Genomic DNA, 19,254 nt, shown 5'->3' on the forward strand with positions numbered 1-19,254 from the left:
TGTCTCTGTGGGGGAAGGGAGACAGGAGAGTGACAAGTTGGGAGACCCGGACATGGCAAGGCCCTTGCAGAGAGAGATCATCCTTAGGATGCCTAGCTTCTCAGAATGTCTAAGTTGAAAGGAACCCAAGGATTCTTCATTTTATGATGTGGAAATGAGGCCTCCAGAGCTGAGACAACTTGCCCAAAGCCACAAGGCTGGCTAGAGAAGCCAGCCAGCCCTGCCCTTTCTTTGTCAAGGGCTCTTTTCTCACTCCACACACATTTTCTTCACAGACTTGGAGCCTGGCTGGAGCGTTTCGTTAGTGACGGAAGGAAAGCTTCTCTCACAGGGCTACCGCATCTTCCTAGAGAACTGTGACAACCAGGACTAGGGACGCCAGGGGAGGGAGGCAGCCACCACTGGTGCCAAGAGCCTGAGATGGTAGTTGCCCTGTTTGGGGGGTTGAGGTCGCTTCCCTGCACCCGCACTTCCCTTGTGCCCTCCTCCTGGCTCCTGGGTGTGGGTGGACCCACTGCCGTCCAGGTCTTTCCCAGCAGATTCAGGCTTTTCACTGCTCTTTGCCTTTGTTCCCTCCCTGCTAACGATACCTCCCCTCCAATCCAAAGAATCCTTAGTTACCTTTTAAAGCTCAATTCACGTCACCTCCTCTGTGATCACTTCCCTCACCCTTTCAGACAGCTAGTGACTCCACCTCATATGCCCAAGTCAGGTGTCTTTCTGAAACACCTGCAACTTCATGCTGTTATCATCGGTTCACCTGACTCTCTCACCTACTAGGCTGTGACCTCCCAGAGGGAAGGAAATGGCTCTTAGTCATCCCTGTAGCATCAGCACCAGGCACAGTGCCTGGAGCAGACTTGGAGCTTGGCAAGTGTGTGGAAAGAATGAATGAACAGACGAATGAATGTGGCCCTGGGAGACATACGCTGCGGTGTGAGGGCCCTGAAGAACATGGGGCCTGCAAGAGCCTGAAGGTCACACTCTTGGGTCTCTGTCTTGAGGTTCAAGTCCAGGTGCTCTGGCTGGGTGGCCAGGTGGCAGAGCCACATCATCTCCGTGGGTGGAAGGGGATATACCAGCTGGTCTGGAACTGCCTCCTCTCCCCTGTAGGCTCCTCAGAGAATCAGGGAAGCACTAGGCAGTGCACGCATGTATGGGGCTCTCCTGCCAGTCACATGAGCTTTCCTCATTCCTAGGAGGGCCAAGATGGGACAGGACAAACTCCTGGGGCCAGCCAGACTCACCTGGGAGGGGCTCAGACCACTGCAGTCTCCTTACCAGAGAGGTTCTCACAGAGCCACCTCTCCCTTCACTCTCCAAGGCCAATTGGGCACCTACCCTATTGGGCTCTCGGGGACTCCAAGGCCCTTCTTGACCCACCCATGTTCTTGTTCATCCCTAGAACACCCCCTGCCTTCTCCACTGTCACCGCGCTCTTACCAGGGAGTGGTGCTAGGTCCTGTCCGGCAGCTGGAGCTGGGGTGAGGGCTCAGGACTTGGTCTGTAGGTTGAGATAGTGACTGTCTCTGACCAGGTCAGGCTGCTGCTTTATGCCTCTGTGGACGTAAGGAGGTAGGCCTGCCCCACTGACCCCACCCCCCTGCCCCTCCACTTCCGGGAGAACAGCATCAACCTGTTCCGCATGGGCCCTGCCCCAGGCCCCGGGCCCTGGCCTTCTGAGGGCTGAGGGGGTGGGGAGCTGCCAGGCAGGTGCCAGCGTGGGTTGGGGGACCAAGGGCAAGAGACAGGTGGCAACTGAAGGTTAATTTGATGGGCTGAGAGGAGAGGAAAGGAAGGAAGGCACCTTTGGGAGAGAAGCAGTGGAAGTTGGTGTGTGTGTGTGTGTGTGTGTGTGTGTGGAGATGAGGAAAGGCATCTTTGTTTTGCTATTGTCATGGTCATCAGGAAGCATCTAGTATTTATGATGAGACCTTGGGGGTGTGATAAGTGGATAAGAAACCCTGTGTGTTTGCAGATTCCAGCGTAAAGGGGAGCAGCTGAAGAGTGGCCCCAGTGAGCTAGCATGTCACTACCTGACTCCATTTGTTTTAGCTCCATACACATATCCACGGCACTGCTAGAAGCATATGTCTGTGTAGGCAGAGATGGTTTTCTGTTGTTCTGTGTTCAGCATCTCTGTTCCTCAAGGAGCACTGCATGTACACATACACACATATATAGGCAGAGGCATATGGAGTTAGTGGAAAACCCCAAACGCATGTCTGCTGTGGGAATGTAGACATCCCACTATAGGTCACTCAGGCCCTGCTCTTACCTTAAGTCCCTGCTGGGAAGGAATTTTAAAGGGGAATTTGCACACATGTGAGGTCTCCAGATGACAATTCAAGACATTTACAGGCCAGGCTCCTATAGTGGTGGCTATGTTTCCATGTATGTGAGCATGTATAACCTGAATACAACTGAGCATTCACGCTCTCACCTGGAGGTCCTTCTCAGTATCACGCATCAAAAATGAAATGAAACCCTGAAAGCCATGAACAGTAAGTGAGGTCTTTACTGGAGGTTTTCTTGAGAGGATGGTGATAAATGGGGAGATTAGGCCACATCACACTCAATAAAACTCTCTAAAAACTTACTCTACCTCTGTAGCAAAGCCTCATTCAATGTGGCAGCTCCTCCTAAATCTCCCTTCTTTATATCTTAAAACAAAACAAGACCTTGCCCCTGCTGAGTCTCTGGTCCCTGCCCCCTATCTTTTAGCTCACCTCCCTTCCCATCCACCCCAGGCCCTTCTCGTGCAGCTTTCTAATACTTTCTCCTTCCATAACCCTAATCATTACCTTAACCAAACATCCCTCCTCCTTAGGAGAGGCAGAGGTGGGATTTTGAACAAGTGGGAAGATTGTCACTTGTCATTTGGTTCCTTTCACATGTGCACATGTATGCAGAAATGTGTCTTTTGTGTAATATCCTTTCCATCTCTATGTTTTCCTGGATTTCTGCCTCTTCCTCTCTGTATCTCTCTCTCTTTTTTTTTTTTAAATGTGTTTTTATTGATTTTAGAGAGAAAGGAAGGGAGAGGAAGAGAGAGAGAGAGATAAACATTGATTGGCTGCCTCCTGCACACTCCCTACTGGGGATCAAGCCTGCATCCCAGGTATTTGCTCTGACCGGGAATTGAACCAGCAACCTCTTGGGCAATGAGGCAACACTCAAACACCTGAGTCACACTGGCCAGGGCTCTCTGTCTCTCTGTCTCTTTTTTTAAGATTTAAAAATTGATGAGAGAGAGCGAGAGAGAGAGACAGTGAGAGATGTGAGAGCAAAACATTGATCAGCTGCCTCCTACACCTGCCCCCCCATCCCCATCTGGAATTGAGCCCACAGCCTGGGCATGTGCCCTGACGGGGAATCAAACTGGCAACATTTTGGTACATGGAACAACACCCAACCAGCTGAGCGACACCAGCCAGGGCTGTATCTCTTAATCAGTACATTGATATATATAGTCCTGGGCTGTGCAATCTCCCATCCCTTAGTCAGCTCCATAGGAGGCAGCCCCACTCCCAACCCTCGTTCCAGCCCACCATTGCCTCAGTCAGACGTTTGCGAGTGTTTTTCTGGTGTCCACTCTCCTCCCACTGGCTGCAGGCCAAGATTTCCAGTCTAACTCTTCCTCTAAAGATCTAGAGAACAGTGGTTTCAGGAAGTGATACATGTACCTGCTCTCTCTGAGATGGACCCCCAAAGTCCATCTAGCCAGCTCTCCCTCCTCTGGCCCAGGAATCTTGCTCCTTTTATTTCTCTTGCCCTCATTCACTCTGACCTCTACAGGCCTGTCTTCATTTTCCTGGTCCCATCCCCACCCCACCCTTGACACATTGAACCATCCCTCAAATTGCCTAATGGCGTTCCTAGCAGCAGGCTTTGAGGGTTCAAAGCAGAGAGAAAAAATATGGGCTTGTGGGGTCAGCCAGGTTAAAGGTCTTGTGCTTTGGAATAAAAGTATCCATGTCAGGCTTGCCCCTGTGCTGCTTCTCCCACCCACACAGGTTACTTTGTTTTTTATTCTTAGGGAAAGTCCACAGAATCCCTTTAGGGTCCAGAGGCTCTTTCTCCTTAGAGTCCTGGTTTATGTTCTGGTGAATCTTGGACATGTTTTAAGTTGCGCTGGAAGATACTTAAGTTTGACTAATATGTAAGAATTCTTTAGGTCCATTAAAAGTGACTTAGCTGAAACAGGAGGCTGAATGGTGCACCCGGCTGATGCAGTGACAGGCTTTGCTCTCCATCTCCCTCTAGTGGTCAATCAAGGGAGGTAATGGACCATAACACCCGGGAGGTGTGCTTCAAGCTTGTGGTTTGTGTGTCTTGCTAGACCAGGGGGATCCAGGAAGGGAATTAACTCAGGAGAGGAGGCCTCAGCCACCTGTTCGCTGGGAACCTGAATGTCTCTCTGATCCACAGAATGCTCTGCATACACCGCAGACGGACACAGATACTGGGACGGGATGTTATTTCCTTACCCATTTTCTTTTTTATTATTGTTGATTTTCTATTCAACAGGGGGCCAAAGAGGAAAGAGAGAGGGGTAGTCTACTGGAGTTCAGGAGGGTGGAAGGCACTGATCCTGGCAAGAACAGGAAGAAGCTGGCAGTTATGAGAGAGCAGGTTCAGGAACGTGCCTGTAGGATATTGAGCCCACGTGTAGGATGTGGGATGGCTGGAGCATTTGGGGGAAGTTGCTCTTCGCACAGACATACTTCTCGATCTTCTCTGAGTAAAAGGAGATGGAATAGTGAGGGAGGAAAAAAGGCTGGAAAGGAGGCTTGACTGGTGGACAGGCAGGAAGAATACTCCCCAAGGTCGTTGAATTTTATATCTCCCGTGGGAGGTTGGAAGTTTTGGGGTACAGCCTGCATATTGTGATCTGTACTTCCATAAATGAACTATACTTATTTTCTGAACAGAGTAAAACCCCAGGATTCCTTTCTTATCTTCCTAAATACCCAAATTACCTTTGGAGCCCACGATATCTCCAAACTCCTTGCTGAGCAGACACTGTTCATTGTCTTGTGACACTTATTCAACTTGAAGTTGTGCTGAAGAACTGAAGGGATAAACGTACTTGTTCAGCACGAAGCAAGTCAAACACAGCATCAAACTTCAAGATGTCGGTCCTCAGCTCTCCACTGACAGTCCCCTTACCCATCAGGTTGAAGATGCAGCTGCAGTTGGTGCTGGAGCTCCTGTCCACTTCATGGCTTTGCTTCTCAGCTGTGATTGCTAGGCCCTCCTGAGAGAACAAAAACAGCCCCCATATCCTTGTTAAAGAGACAGGGTCCCAGATGGAGGTTTTTAAGTTCCAAGAGCACTTGGGGCTTAAGTGCCTCTCCATTTCACCCTGCCAAGGGTGCCTCCCCCAGACCCCTGCCAAGCCCCACTGTGCTTTCCCTAGCCCTGGTTAGGGATAGCCAGGTGTCGTTGCCTGGTGCCTGAAGGAAGGAGAGGGTGGCATAGAAGGCTCAGAGTGATCACAGGGCATTAGGCACCCACATATAGAGGAGTCCATTCCCGTGTATATCAAGGTCGCAGAGTCCCACCAGGGCCTGGATCACCTTCAGCTTCTCGTCCCAGAAGCCTCTGACCAGTTTGAAGTAAACACAGAAGGGAACTGCCTCCCCCTGGAGGAAATTCTGGTCCAGGATGGTCTCCATCTGCACAGTAGAGAATAAACATCACAGGGTGCTTCGCATTTTGGGAGCCACCAACTTCAGAGGTGGTGGTCTGCAGTGAAAATGTGAATTTCAGCCCTTTCCCCCCACCCTTGACCTCTCTGCCCATTAGTTCTAGAGTGGGGCAGAAATGAGCATGGATTAAGAATGTGGAGACCTGAGTTCTGTAGAGGCTCTGCTAGGAGCCTGCAGGGTGGCCCTAGAGAAGCGCCTCCTGCTCTCTGGACCGAAGGGCTCATCCGTGAGTGAGGAAGTGGAGCTGGGTGAGCTCCCGCGCCCCCTCTAGTGGTCAAACTCAACATTACCTTAGCTGTCATTCCTTGCACCTATCCTGCCACCCTCAGACACCTCACCCCCTCTGCCTGCTGGGGAAGGAACCCCTTCTCCATGGACCTGGCAAGCAGCTGCTATTGCTCCCCATTCAGGTCTGCAGTGGGTAAAGAAAAGGCGACAGAGGGAGGGACAAGGGCATACTCTCTCTCCCTCTGGTGGGCAGAGGGTTGTAATGCAGCTCTGGTAGCTGGAGCTAATGCGTGTGTGTATGTGTGGCGGGGGAGGGGGGTTAGCAGATTCACTCTTCCCACTCCAGGAGAACATGAGAGAAGATTCCTGGAAAGATATCTTCCTCTTTCTTTTAGGAAAAATAGACGGGGAGTAGGTGGGCTTGCACCTTTTGTCTTTTCCTTGGAGGAGGGGACAACAGGTCTTGGACTCTGACTCCCTCTGCCTGTAGCTCAGTACCAGAGCCAGCTTTACAGGCATGCAACCGGTCAAGCTGCAGATGGCTCCAAGCTTGGTTGAATGCTATGCTGTTGTGAATAATTCTTAATAATTTTTAAACACGGAGCCCTGGGTTTTCATCTTGCACAGGAACCCATTGATTATGTTGCAGGTCCTGCTTGTTACCATTGGGCCTAACCCACTAGGCCAGTCAGTCCCATCAGGGACTGACCCCATCCTCACTGCTGACCTCACCCCCGGGAGAGCCCCCACTGGTAGCGGATGAACCCAGCCAGGACGAGGTTGGGTGTGCTAGAAGTCTCCTGCAGTCATTCGAGGACTGAGTCCCCGGCCTTAGCTCTCGGACTCCCTGAACCACTGGCTCTTTAATATCTAGGGCCTGATGCTTGGCAGAGAGATAGGGAGTGATCGGCTAGCTACACCTGCAGTTAGAGAGAAAAAGAACTCCCTAAGGTGGGGGAGCAGGTCTCCTAGTTCAGAGTGGGGGTTCCAAGTCTCTCCCTCAGCCTAAAGAAGACTCCCTCCAGTGGACGCGTGGGCTGAAATCTCATTCACGAGGAGGTCGGTCAGGCCCCATCCGGCCACACTCAGCCCCAGGACGACCCAGCTCCGCCCCCAGCTGTCTGGAGCCGGGCCTTTCGCTTCCTTAGTCCTGTCACCACCACAAGCGCCCTGCCTCTGGCACTCACAGTCTGTCCCTCACCACTTCAGCCCCCCCTCGGTCTCCCCAACTCCACCCCAGGCGACCCCACCCAGCCCCCAGCCGTCCCTCCTCTCATCTTGAAGTTCCTATGGTCAACACTCAGCCTCCCCAACTCCCAGTCATGGCCATGTCCTGCCAAAGTCTGAGGGACCCCTCTGCATCCCACCCACCATCTCCCTTAGTTTGGGAGAAGGAGCTCTGGACTTGACTTCCTCACTTTACCTGTTTCTTTCCTTTGCTGGAGATGAGGGTCTTTGTGTCTCTCTTGCCTTGCAACACTTGATCCATCCTTTCCCAACCCCCAACACATCATGGGGTGGAGAAGGGGAGAAGAGTCGACTCCTTCAGCTTCTCTTGCCTTGGGAGGGGAACAATGCTGAGGTTTTGGATATTCAGGGAGTTTTGACACTTGTCACAGACCCTGACAGGGGTGCAGTCATGGTGATCTTGGAGTCCTCTGCTGCTTCTGTGGGACAGACACACACCTCTGCTTGTTCCCACACATCTGTCACAGGAAACCTTCCCTGACTGACTCTGCATGATAATTTGCCCTGACCCCCAAAGCGAGTGAGAATTGAGGGCTGGCTTCAGGCATTAGTTTTACTAGGAGGACTTGAGGTTTGGGCTTCTTTTAGCATTTTAAAAGAAGCTATTAATTGTTATAAGTGCAGAAGTAAGTATTGTGACTTAGAGAAATGAAACTAGATTCCAGGTAGCTGAGGCAGGTGTGTGGGTTGGTGGTGGTGATAGAACATTACACAGGGACAGAGAGACAAACACCGAGGACTGCGATGTGCTGACACCAAGTGCTGGAAACTCCAGAGCCATCTTCACCTAACCAAAAGGCGATCACTCCCAAGACAGACTGGGCTTGTTCTGCATGGCCCCGGGGCAGATCTTGGACTCCGCGGAGGAAGGAACAAGGAGGTAGGCCAGGTAGAAAGAGCGTCTTCCAACAATTGTTCCACTGCATTTGCTTCTGCCCTGATAGAAGGGAAACTTTCTCAAATACATCTCTTCCTCCCTGTCCCTGAGAGTGGATACCGAGATTTCACCTTTTTTGCAGGTAACTCATAGTCAATGTGATTAATATTATGCATTTTGCCAAGCCAAGAGGCCCCTTTAAGGCAGAGGAAATCATTTGTCCACACAGGGCAATTTAGAAAACACTGAAGGCCCTACTGCAATGCTTTTTGAGTTCTTGTAAATACTTTTAATGATGTCCCTACCTGCTGTCATTTCTCTCTGCTGTCATTCTGTCTGTAATACACTTTTTGCTACTCCAGATATACTGCTTCTAACTTGTAGGCAGGAAACCACAGTTCCAAAATTATTAGAACCCTATATAAGGTAAGATTTTAAAAATGGGTAAAATAAATGGGTTCTGAGTAAGTGTTCTTGTGAACAAAGTACATGAACCTTAGTCAGTGTTTGCTTTAGATAACCCTTCTGGGCTCACATGGGCCCTATGTGCACCTTGCCACCCTGGCTGTCAGCACTGATACACTGACCTGTCAGGTCCCCAAGGATGGGCACCATGGCTTTCTCACCTTTGTGTCTGCAGTGCCTGTCACATAGTAGTAACTCAATAAATGCTTGTCGAGTGCATGAGTAGCCTGGGGGCGGCATCTGTTTGGGCAGGTTGGACGCCTTGCTCTGCTTTGTTTGCCACATTTCTGGTTTGGGGAAACATTCCTCCCAGGCAGGCGAGGTTGCTGGTGGTAGAGCCCCAGAGAGAAGTAAACCTGTTTCTAGTTGGAACTCCCCTTAGTCTAAAGGGAAAGCACCGTCCCTCCCCTTGGGATAAGCTGCCTGGGTTGCTTGTGGTTTTGATGCTGATATCCCTCACTCGGTAGGAAAGCTCAACATTGCACTTAACTGTCTGCACAAGAACCCAAGACAGGAAGGGCGGGGCTGTGCCCCACCCTGTTGCTCCTTAGCTGCCTCCCTCAGCTCCCTGGGGCTCCGTCTGCCCTCTATTCACTTCCTTTCAAAGAGGGCGAGGCTTTGTAGGTGCTTTAGTTTCTGTGTCTGGGATATGTCTGGGTCTCATTGGGTTCAGAGTCCCTCAAGGAGAAAGAAACCTCTTTCTTTCTTTAGTTTGGGAGTTTCCTGAGACTTAGGTTCATATCGCTTCTCCTTTGACTGGGGGTTCCCTGTGGCAGTGTCTGCTTTCTCCACTACTTCACAGGGCAGGAAGAAGCTGGTGGTGGGAGGGCTGAGAAAGGGGCTTCTTTCTTCCCATCTTTACTCACAGCCTGCTGGCTCCAGGATGCTGCATGGGGAGGACAAGCTGGGGCCTGCCTTAGGCCTCCCAGTTCGTGCCTCAGAGCTGGACCAGGAGTGTGGCTGGACTCTCCTGGCACCTGGAAACTTTGTTCCTGGCTCCAACACATCTTGGTAGGAGAGGTTGGTCTTGATGAGTGCGGCCCACTCTTCCTCTGTATGTACCAGGCAGATGGGCCATAAGCAGGCAGCAAAAATGAGGCCGTGTGGCTGCCTTGCCAGGGCCCCAGAGGCATCTTGGAACCTGGGTCCTCTGATCCCTGGTCCCTGGCAGAGATAAGGATGGGGGTGAAACCAGTTATGCCACCCTTTTCTGCCTGCCCAGTGGACAAGTACAACCCACAGGTCAGGGTGCTAAAGGAAGGAGGGGTTCGGTGACTGTTGTTCCAGGTGGGAGCGTCTCTGAGCCTGTGGAGGCCCCGCTTTGTCCAGTCTCCTGTGATGGGCTGAGCTGGAGTTACGGCTCCTGAAGCTCTCATCCCACCAAGTTCTGACTCAGGGACCCCAACTGGCTGGGGTGAAGAGGTGTATCCCTGGAGATGGGAGCCAATGAAACATCTCCCCTGCCCCTTCCCCAAGCCTCTGTTTGTCTTCTCTCTTCCTTTCTACCTGTCCTTGCTCCAGAGAGGGAAAGGTATTTGAGCCAGAGAGGACCTAGGGGGATAACTGGTAGAAGGTTTATTAGTCAGTGCTCCAGGAACCCTCCTGATCAGGACTCCAGGCAAAGCTGCCCTCCTTGGATCCTGCCCCATCCTGAGTGCACCTCAGAGATTTGGGGATAAGTGTCAGGGTAAGGGAGCTAACTCTCTGCAGACCTTAAAGGTTCAGTCTCTGCTGCTCAGGATGACAGGGATTTGAATGAGACTCCAGGAATGGGCACCAATGGCAGAGACACAGGGCCCCACCTGTTCCCCCACCCTTCCACCTCCACAGATCCACACAGTCTGTTTCCCAGAACCCACAGGGACGTGGCCCAGCCTGATTCCAGTAGGGGGTGGGTGAGCCGAGTGGGGCAGACTCAGAGAGTGGCAGGGGAGGGACTGATGGAGGGTTTGATAGGAATGGGCCGGGGTTCCAAGGCCCAGACCAGGGTGTGGCTGGGGTAGACGGTCAAAGTTGCAGCCTGAACTTTCCCACACCCTAGTTCCTTCCCTTATCCCTGAGCATCCCTAGAAGTGAGGAGGCTCATATCTCCTGAGAAAAGAGAATGAGTGGGGTGTCCCAGGTTTTTCTGACATGAATCAAATTGAGGCTCCCTGGATGATATGAGAGCTCAGTCTTAAATTGGTGGGAAGAGCCTGAGGGATGGAGAAAGGAGTGGGGGAGAGGGATTGGAAAGGAGACAGGGACATCAGGATGGGTCAGAGGGACCGGGGGAGGTGAAGGATTCTTCTTTGCTGCTCCTTGAGTGGACACCCAGTCTGCCCCAGGCTCTTCCCCAACCTGGGTGGAACCCTGGTTCAGTGGTTCTTATCTTCAGTTTCTATTGGGGCTCCTACAAGCTTTCCCAAAGCAGCTGTTTCCTCCTTGGAGTCCACATGGGCGGATCACTCTACATGGGGGCAAAGGACAGGCTGTGTTGACCTCTCTGGGCCCCTTGAGAAGCCTGTTTGGTGATAGGGATATCTCATATAGCCCCCTGCTTCAGCCAACTTGGTCTCCACCCTCTTACCCCCTGCCAGGAATTCTTTCATTAACTTTGAGCACTAGTAGTTTCTCCTACCCCCTGCTCAGATTCCTGCTGAGAGAAAAGAAGATTGCCAGAGGGTAATAGCTTCCTCTCCCTTTGCTTCTTATGTCCCCCCAGCAAGCTGGAGACTGCCAGCTGATGCCTGATGCCCAGACTCTGCCCTCCTCCCCTCCTCTCCTTTCTCCAGGCCCCCTCCATTCCCCATCCTTCCAGCTTGTCATCATTAATTCATAGGCCCTGGCATTTCCAGCAGTTAGACTCTAGTGTCAGGAGCTGAGTGTCTAGTGCCAGGTAGGAAGGGAGAGAGGAGCTGGTACCCACCCCATCAGGAGCACCCACCAACAAAGGGTGAAGGTCTCAGCACCCTCCCCCTCCTCATTGCTAGGCCACATGTGTTCAAGAATTTGAACAATAAAAAAAAGAATCAAAAGCATTAATAAAAGTGACTTTACTGAGTTGTTCTGGGGTGATGTTCTGGGGGTGGGGAACCTTCTGATTCTCCCCACCCCTGCGCCCAGCTCTCCAATGAGTGACCCATCCCTAGCTCCCCAAGAGAAAGAGTTCAGGAACCCTTCAGTATATAAAGGAGGGAGCAGAAAGATAGGGAGTCTCTGGAAAAGGAAGAAGGGGGCCTTAAGCCAGGGGTTCCCCCAAAAAGATCAAGGGAGAAGAGCCTGGGGCCGAGAGAGAGGCAGAAGTGAGGGGGGAGCCTCTCAGTAGAGGCGGGAGAGAGGAGGAGCCCACAGGGTCCTTCTCAGTGTGACCACACCCTAACTAACTTCCCGCCCTCACCTCCAGCTTGGTGCCTCCAACCCTTCGCCCCCTTTGCTCCCTGTTTCAACCCCAAGGTAGGCCTTGCTGCTGCTCAGGCCCTCCGCGTTGTTTTATACCTTCCTTGCCTTTGAGCACTGCCTTTCAGCCAGGGTCCTCCCTCTTCTGCCCAAGGCCCTTCTCATTCTCGGAGTCAGTTCAAACACCCATGCAGGGAAGCCTCTGAGGTCAGCTTGGCCAGGCAGAGGCTCCCTCCCTCATGCGCCCACCGCTGTGGGCTCCGACCTCCGGGCTGGTGCACTCGCCGCCTACATTCTTGTTCTGTCGTCCCCCGCCACTGCGGACTCGGGAGCTTTGAATCTTGCACAATCTGGGCCCCAAGTAGGCACCAAAAACTCCAGGCACCAATAATGGTGTTGGTAGGGGAGACAGAGGAGGAAGGAGGTGCAATTTGGGGGACCGGATGGGGCTGCAGAGGAGGCAGAGGGGGTGGGAGGGAAAGAGGAGGGGGCCTGGTCCTCAGACCATTGTGCTGACGGTGGAGGAGTCTTCCGAACGCATAGGCACCTCAGGGGCCTTCTTGAGGGGGCGTCGGGTCTCATCCCGATTCTGCCACACATAGTGGACCAGATAAGCCACCACCAGTGCCAGCCAGCCCCCCATGGTGACCAGCAGGGCCACGTCTGTGCTCCGCCGGGCACCACCCCGCCCAGTCCCACACAGCTCTTCCTCCCCTGCCAGCGACAGAAACTCCTGCCCCACGAGGTCTGGTGGGGCTCCTGGGCCACACACGATGCCTGTCCCAGTGCCCGGTGCCAGCCTCACCTGTCTGAGAACCTCCTGGAGGGCACAGTCACAGAGCCATGGGTTGGCAGACAGGTTCACTTGGATCTGCAGCCCCATGAAGGCCTCCACAGGCACTGAAGCCAGCTGGTTGGCAGAGAGGTCGAGGTGCCGCAGTGTGCCCGCCAGGCCTTGGAAAGCAGCCCCTGAGAGGTGGGCAAGGACATTATGGGACAGATCCAGCTCCTCCAGAACAAGCAGGTGCTGGAAGGCACCAGCTGGCACCGATGCCAGTCGGTTGGCATCCAGGTAGAGCTTGCGGGTGTCGTTGGGGATGCCAGTGGGCACGGCACTCAGACCTGCCTGGCTGCAGCGGAAGGTCCGCTCACCAGCTTCCTCTGCTATGTAGCAGCCCTGGGGAGGTACCGGGGGGCTGGGCATGGTAACCCCTGTGCCCATCACCAGCAACAGTGACAGGAGGTGACTGGCTGGTGGGAGCATGGCCACAGATTGGCATAGTCCTGGAATGGAGTAGGATCTGGGGAAGAGAAAGTTCCATAAAGAAATAGTGAGCCAAGAGAATTCCATTCCCCACTGCCAGCTCCCTCTTCCTGAGGGCTCCCTGGGGAGTCTCTTTGGACTGGGGACCCTCCTTTGGGGGATCTCTCAGGCCTGGGTGACTTTTTGCTTCATCTTTGGGGTTTAGGGCTCCTCATTCAGGCCCTTTGGGTAAAAGATCCCCTGGGCCTGAGACTCTTCTAGGGTCTCTCTGATTCTGGAGGGCTAATCTATGAAGTCTCTTGGGCCAAGGCCCTGTTGTCATGCTGAGCCTGGGGGCTTCTAAGTTTCTGCTTCTGCCCATGTATTGATCTTCCTCACTGGAATAAAGTCTTTTTCCACCAACTTACCTGGGTGGCTGCCAGGTGGGCCAGGTGGGCACCAGAGGGCCAGTTGGCACTAGTGTGAAGAATACAAAGAGGACAGATCAGTAATAGGACTTCAGGGCATCCAACTAGGCTAGGTGACTAAGGTCCCACCTCTATGCCCATCCACCCCTTTTCCTGGAGCATCCACCTCTCTGCCTGCCCCAGCTTTGTCTTCTCCACCCCACCCCTTCCTGCCCTGTCCTCTCCCTCCTCCAGGCCTCTCACCTCTGTTGGTGGGAGAGCCTTCTCCTGGGCTGCCCTCTCCCCGGAAGTAGCCTCCCTGCTGCTTTGCTCTGGAGACCCACTTCCTTCTCTAGAAGCCCTGCTTGCTCATAGCTGCTAGAAGGTGGAGGCTGGGACCCAAGAGTATTGGGTTTCCTGGCATGTGACTCGAGGCCCCAGGTATCAGATACCTGAGCCATGGCCTGGCCAGACGATGTCAAGGGAGGGCAGATCCTGGACCCTGATGAACTCTGCCTGGGGAGACCAGGCGCCAATTCCATTCCCTCCCTCAGGTTCCCCTCCCAAGGCCTGCCGCTGTCATCTTCCATTCCTCCTCTCTCAGCTGGGGAGGAGACTCTTGCAGCACTTCTTTCCCTTGCCCAGAGCCTGGCTTGGCAGGCCTGTGGGGCAGAACCAGGTGAGCTTGATCTCACATCCATTGCTTCCAGCTCCCCCCAACTCTATCCCTTCCCCCACTCTCCTTCTCTGCCTTCCTACTGCACCCTGTAGCACCTTCTTCCCTGGTGTGCAAACTTGGCTCTGCCTTTTCCTTAGAAAGCTTGTCTCTCTCTGGAGGACTTCATCTCCTGGCTCCTCACAGGGTGCCCAGCCCTCTTGCCTGGCAGGGACTACTATGGTTCAATTTTAGTTTGTTCTCTGCACTGTTGGTAGATGGCCCCTCTAGGATTTGGAAGGGGTTCTTCAAGGTGCCTAATGTCTGATACGGTTGCCTACAAGTTTTCCTGTTGATTTTATGTTCTGGATTGGCACTGACTCAGGTCCCCTCAGTTTGCTGGGGCATTAGGTTCCAAAGTTGGTACTTTTAACTCTGTTTCATGCTCAAGAACCAAGGAAGGCTGGGACAATATTCCCCAGGGCCTCTTGATCCCACCCATCATTTGCAGCCCAAGCCACCATGTTACACCGCCCCCTCCTAATGTTCACTGGGTAGTGAAAGAGAGGGGTTTTGCAAAGACGTGCACAGAGGAGGCTGAGGTCAGATGCTGTGGAGGCCTCTCTGAGAAGGAAAACCTTGCTGGATTTTGTAAGAGACTGTGGGTGACCAGGCTCAGACACAATTGCAGGACCCAGTGCAAAATGAAAATGTGGGGTCCCTTGTTCAAAGACTGTTTTGAATGTCAAGATAGAGCAGTGGATGGCAGAACCAGGGACAGGGCTCTTCTGAGCACAAGGTGTGGCGCCCTGGGCAATGGCACAGGTCACATGCCTACGAAGCTGGCCCTGTGCAGGTGACCTTTGAACAAGCAGTGTCAGAAGCGTAACAGGGGCCAGGATCAGATGGTAGCATACTGGATATCATCTCTGGGGATGTACTGACCACTGACTCATTCTTGTGACATCTACAGGGCATTCCTCACACTCACATTTGTTCAAGGAATCAGTTAAGATACATTTTCTGCACTTGGGCAGGAGAAGCGAAACATTTGTCTGTGGGGTGCTTGTTTGTTAGACCAGGCACTGTGCCAGTGAGTAAATACTACAGTGTCCGTTTTGGGATTGTAGCTGCACATGGAAAAGAAAGCATGTGGAATACAACCCCTCCCACTGCTCTTCTCTCACACAGGGCCGGGTGGTTAGCTAAGGCATAAGAGCTGAGCCTGGCTCTTGATGGAGAGAGCTGCCTCCTTTTCAGATTAAGGTGGTTGCCAAAAAGTGTGGGACTGGGGTGCCCAGCACAGCACCTGAAGGAGAGGCAGAGGTCTGTGCATATAGGAGAGGCCATCCGGAGCATGGATGTGGTTAACTGAGGGAGGCTAAGTGTGGTGCTCAGTAGAAAAGGGAGACCCGAGAGGAAGGAAGAGCCACACTTAGCATGGTGCCCAGGACAGGCTGAGGGTTGACAAGGTTGGAGCAGAAATTCTTCTCTGCCATTCATTCATTCATTCATTCATTCATTCATTCATTCATTCAGTGAGGATTTCCGGGGAGCCCCATGTTTCAAACACTGGGCTTGTCGAAGGGTATACAGACAACTGTTTTTTGTGTGTGTTTTTTAATTTAAAAATATATCTTTATTGATTTCAGAGAGAAGAAGAGAGACGGAGAGAGAGATAGAAACATCAATGATGAGAGAGTGGCCATTGATCAGCTGCCTCCTTCATGACCCCGGGAATGTGCCCTGACCGGGAATCGAACCACGGTCTCCTGGATCCTAGGCCAATGCTCAACTGCTGAGCCAGGCCTTGCGGGGCCAGACAACTGTTCTTAAGAGCCTAGCTCTGTAGCTGTGGTTAACCCAGTCTGCACATTAGAATCACTGGGGGAGCTTCCAAAAATTAGTTATGCCTGGGCTTCACCTGGACCAATTAAATTAAAATTTCTGTGGATGGGGTCTAGGCATTGGTATTTTTCAAACCCTCCCCAGGTATCTTTAATGTGCAGGCTGAGTTGAGAACTGCCGGTCTAGGGGAGACATGGACATGTCGATACATGTCTCCATGATGCCTTAATGCGATGTCTGCCATAACTGATGTGCGTACAGGAGCTCTGAAGTTCAGAGATAATGTCATTGTGGCAGAATCTGTTGGTATTGTAGGGGAGGCAACATTTTACCTCCACCCTCCTAGAGCTTTCCAGCCAGGCCTGAGAATTAAACTGACATAAAACAGATTAACGGGCGAAAAGCATACATATTTACATAAGTTTTCCATGACATGGGAGCCCTCATAAGAAAACGAAGACCCAAAGAAGTGGAAAAACATAAATACTTTTGTCCTAGGTTGAATAAAGAGAGGCAATTGTAACCAAAATATACAAGGGAAAAGTAACCAAAATATACGAGGAGGCCAGAGGAAGATTAGAATTGTTTTAACAAGGTCTGTTTGTGCAGAGTTCTCTCGGCTTTGACTCCTTATTGAAGAATGTGTCTTTTCTCCCAGTACAGGGCGAGCACCTTTCACATGGCAGTTTCTGTCTTCTCTTTTCTGGAATAAAATGGGAGATTGGAATGCCCTTCTGGTGTCTGTTGTTTTTTTATGTTCCTTTAGCTCAAAATAATCCTTATGCCTAAGTGGCATATTTTGGGGTGGCCTATTCTGTCACCCTTCAGTATCCATTCCTTATCTCCTTCCTTGATGACACATACTGATTTGGGAGTAGCAATGTACTCAGTCTGTCATGACAGAGTCTGATTGGTCCTTTCAGTTTATTAGAAATCCTGGCCTTAGCTGGTTTGCTCAGTGGTTAGAGCCTCAGCCTGCAGACCCTAGGGTCCCAGGTTCAATTTCCGCCACGGGCACGTGCCTCAGTTGCAGGCTCGATCCTTAGCTGGGTCAGGGTGAGTGTGAGAGGAAACCAATTGATGTGTTTCTCTCACATTGATGTTTCTCTCTCTCTCTCAAAAATATCATCGAGTGAAGATAAAAATAAGTAAATAAATTAAAATTTTAAAAAAGAAATCCTGTTGCCCACTTTTCCCAGTCACCATTGCAGTTGTGGTGGCCCAATTCTGATCAATAATATATAAGTGGAAGTCTACTCAAGAGGTTTTTGGGACAGTCTTTGATTCCTTTTCCCTACTGCTTTCTCCTGGCTTTGGACACGAAGGGTCAACTATGGCCATCTGTGACCTTGGGGCAATAAAGCAGGAAGGAAAGGTCAAGAGCATCATGGAGACATTGGCCTGGATATCACTGAATCACTCAACCAACACCAGCAACCGTCTACCTCTGGACTCATTAAAAATAAATCCCTGCTTCAGTGCTTTCTAAACTTGGCTGCACATTAGAATGTGGGAGGTTTTGAAAACTACTGATATCTGGGTCCACCATAGAGATTCCGATTAAATGAACCTGGCATGTTTCTGGGAATGGACTTTTAAAACTTCCTTAGGCAATTCTAATAGCACTCTGGGGGCAGAATTATTCCTTTGCTTGTGTTTTCTGTTGCTTTCAGATGAGATCATTCTTATCTGGTACGACTAACTTTTCCAGGATAACAGGGAAGGAGTGACATTTGAGCTGGGTGGTTAAGGCTGAGTTCCTCGGCTGGAACAGCAGAGTAAGTGCAGGAGCAAGGGAGCATGAGAAGGCCTGGCCTCTCCTAGATTGTAGAGTGGAGGAGTGGTGGCAAAGGCTATGGTTAAACTGGAAAGGGACCAGATCCTTGTGGCCTTGTATACCCTGTAAGAATTGGGACTTGGTTTAGTAGCTGATGGATAGAAGGGTTTTAAAATTAGCTTTGATATTTGGGTCACTTTGCTGGCTGTGTGGAGAATGTATTGGTGGAAGAAAGACCAGTTACTACGACAGTCCAGGTGGGAGATGCAGGGCCTGAGTGGAAGCCATGGTGTGGGACTGAAGGAGCCATGAGCTGGGTGTTCCATCCTTTGCAACGGCCTGCGGGGTGCATAGGAAAACTCACAGGCCAGGCTCAAGACCATCCGAGATTTGTGCCATTGGGTACATCCTTCCCCAAATACCTTAGGCCTTTGGTTCTCTGGACCTCATCGTCTCTGAGATCCCTTAATGCCTGATGTTCAATGTATCTATGATGGTGGGGCAGGGAAGAGGCTGAGGCATGGCAGGACCTGGCTCCCAAGTTCAGGGCCCAGGAAAGTGGGCCTCTCAGGTCTCCGCCCTGGGTGGGCTGAATCACAGTTTCTCCCTTCAAGGGCAATAACTGTATGCCCAAAGGTGTGACCTTGAAGGGAAGAAATTCAGCAGGCCTTCAGGCCCCTGCCCGCCTGATGTTGGAAGCCCCCATGTTCAGCCTAGGTAGAGGCGGATAGTTGAAAGGAAAGGAGGAGGGCTAGCTACTTTATCTGTCATGTCAGCCAGGGACCCATCTAGTGCCAGTGTCCTGGGCAGTTTAGGCACGAGGGGCAGTAAAGGGCTCTGCTATTCTTGTTCCTTGTGGAAAATGGCAAAGCGTGTACACACCTCCTGCTTCCAGCCTTGGATGTACTCTCTCAATTGTTCAATGCACATCTCCTGGGCTTCTTAGGTATTGGGGATGCAGAGAGAAGTGAAACATCCCCCAGAAAATGCGGGAAGATGGACGTGGGCACAAATACAGCCACCTGATAGCCTAGGGGAGGGCTCTAGCTGAGGTGTCAGCAGGGGTCAGAGAAGCCCAAAGGATGAAGGAGTGGACGCTGCTGGGACGGTTGGGGAAGGCTTCACAGAGAAGGTGACAGGTGAGCTAGGCCTGGAGGAACGACTAGGAGTCTACCAGATGGAAAAGAATCGGAGGAGAAGCATCATAGGTGAGGTAAGAGCAAGAAAGAGCAAGGTGTGTTCTGAGAGTGGAGCTCAGTGCAGCGCTAGTCTGGGATGTGTGGGTGAGTTACCCCCTCCGGCTAACATTTACTGAGAATCCACCATGTGCAGGAAATGCAGCTGAGTAAGACACGGAGCAAGCACCCTATCAGGGGGAGTGGGTGTGTAATCGATAACTTAAATATAGCACCCT

General features: G+C 51.8%; 1 protein-coding gene across 1 annotated transcript; it reads right to left on the reverse strand.

The window, feature by feature from the left end:
* Positions 1 to 12,409: 12,409 nt before the first annotated feature.
* On the reverse strand, positions 12,410 to 14,143 carry LRRC3C (leucine rich repeat containing 3C). Its single transcript, XM_087825612.1, is given in 3 exon segments — positions 12,410 to 13,211; positions 13,582 to 13,630; positions 13,825 to 14,143. Coding segments are annotated over 3 exon segments (1,170 nt in total).
* Between the last annotated feature and the right edge of the window lie 5,111 nt (positions 14,144 to 19,254).

This window comes from Miniopterus natalensis, chromosome 17 (assembly GCF_054644295.1).
Source record: "Miniopterus natalensis isolate mMinNat1 chromosome 17, mMinNat1.hap1, whole genome shotgun sequence".
NCBI lineage: Eukaryota > Metazoa > Chordata > Mammalia > Chiroptera > Miniopteridae > Miniopterus > Miniopterus natalensis.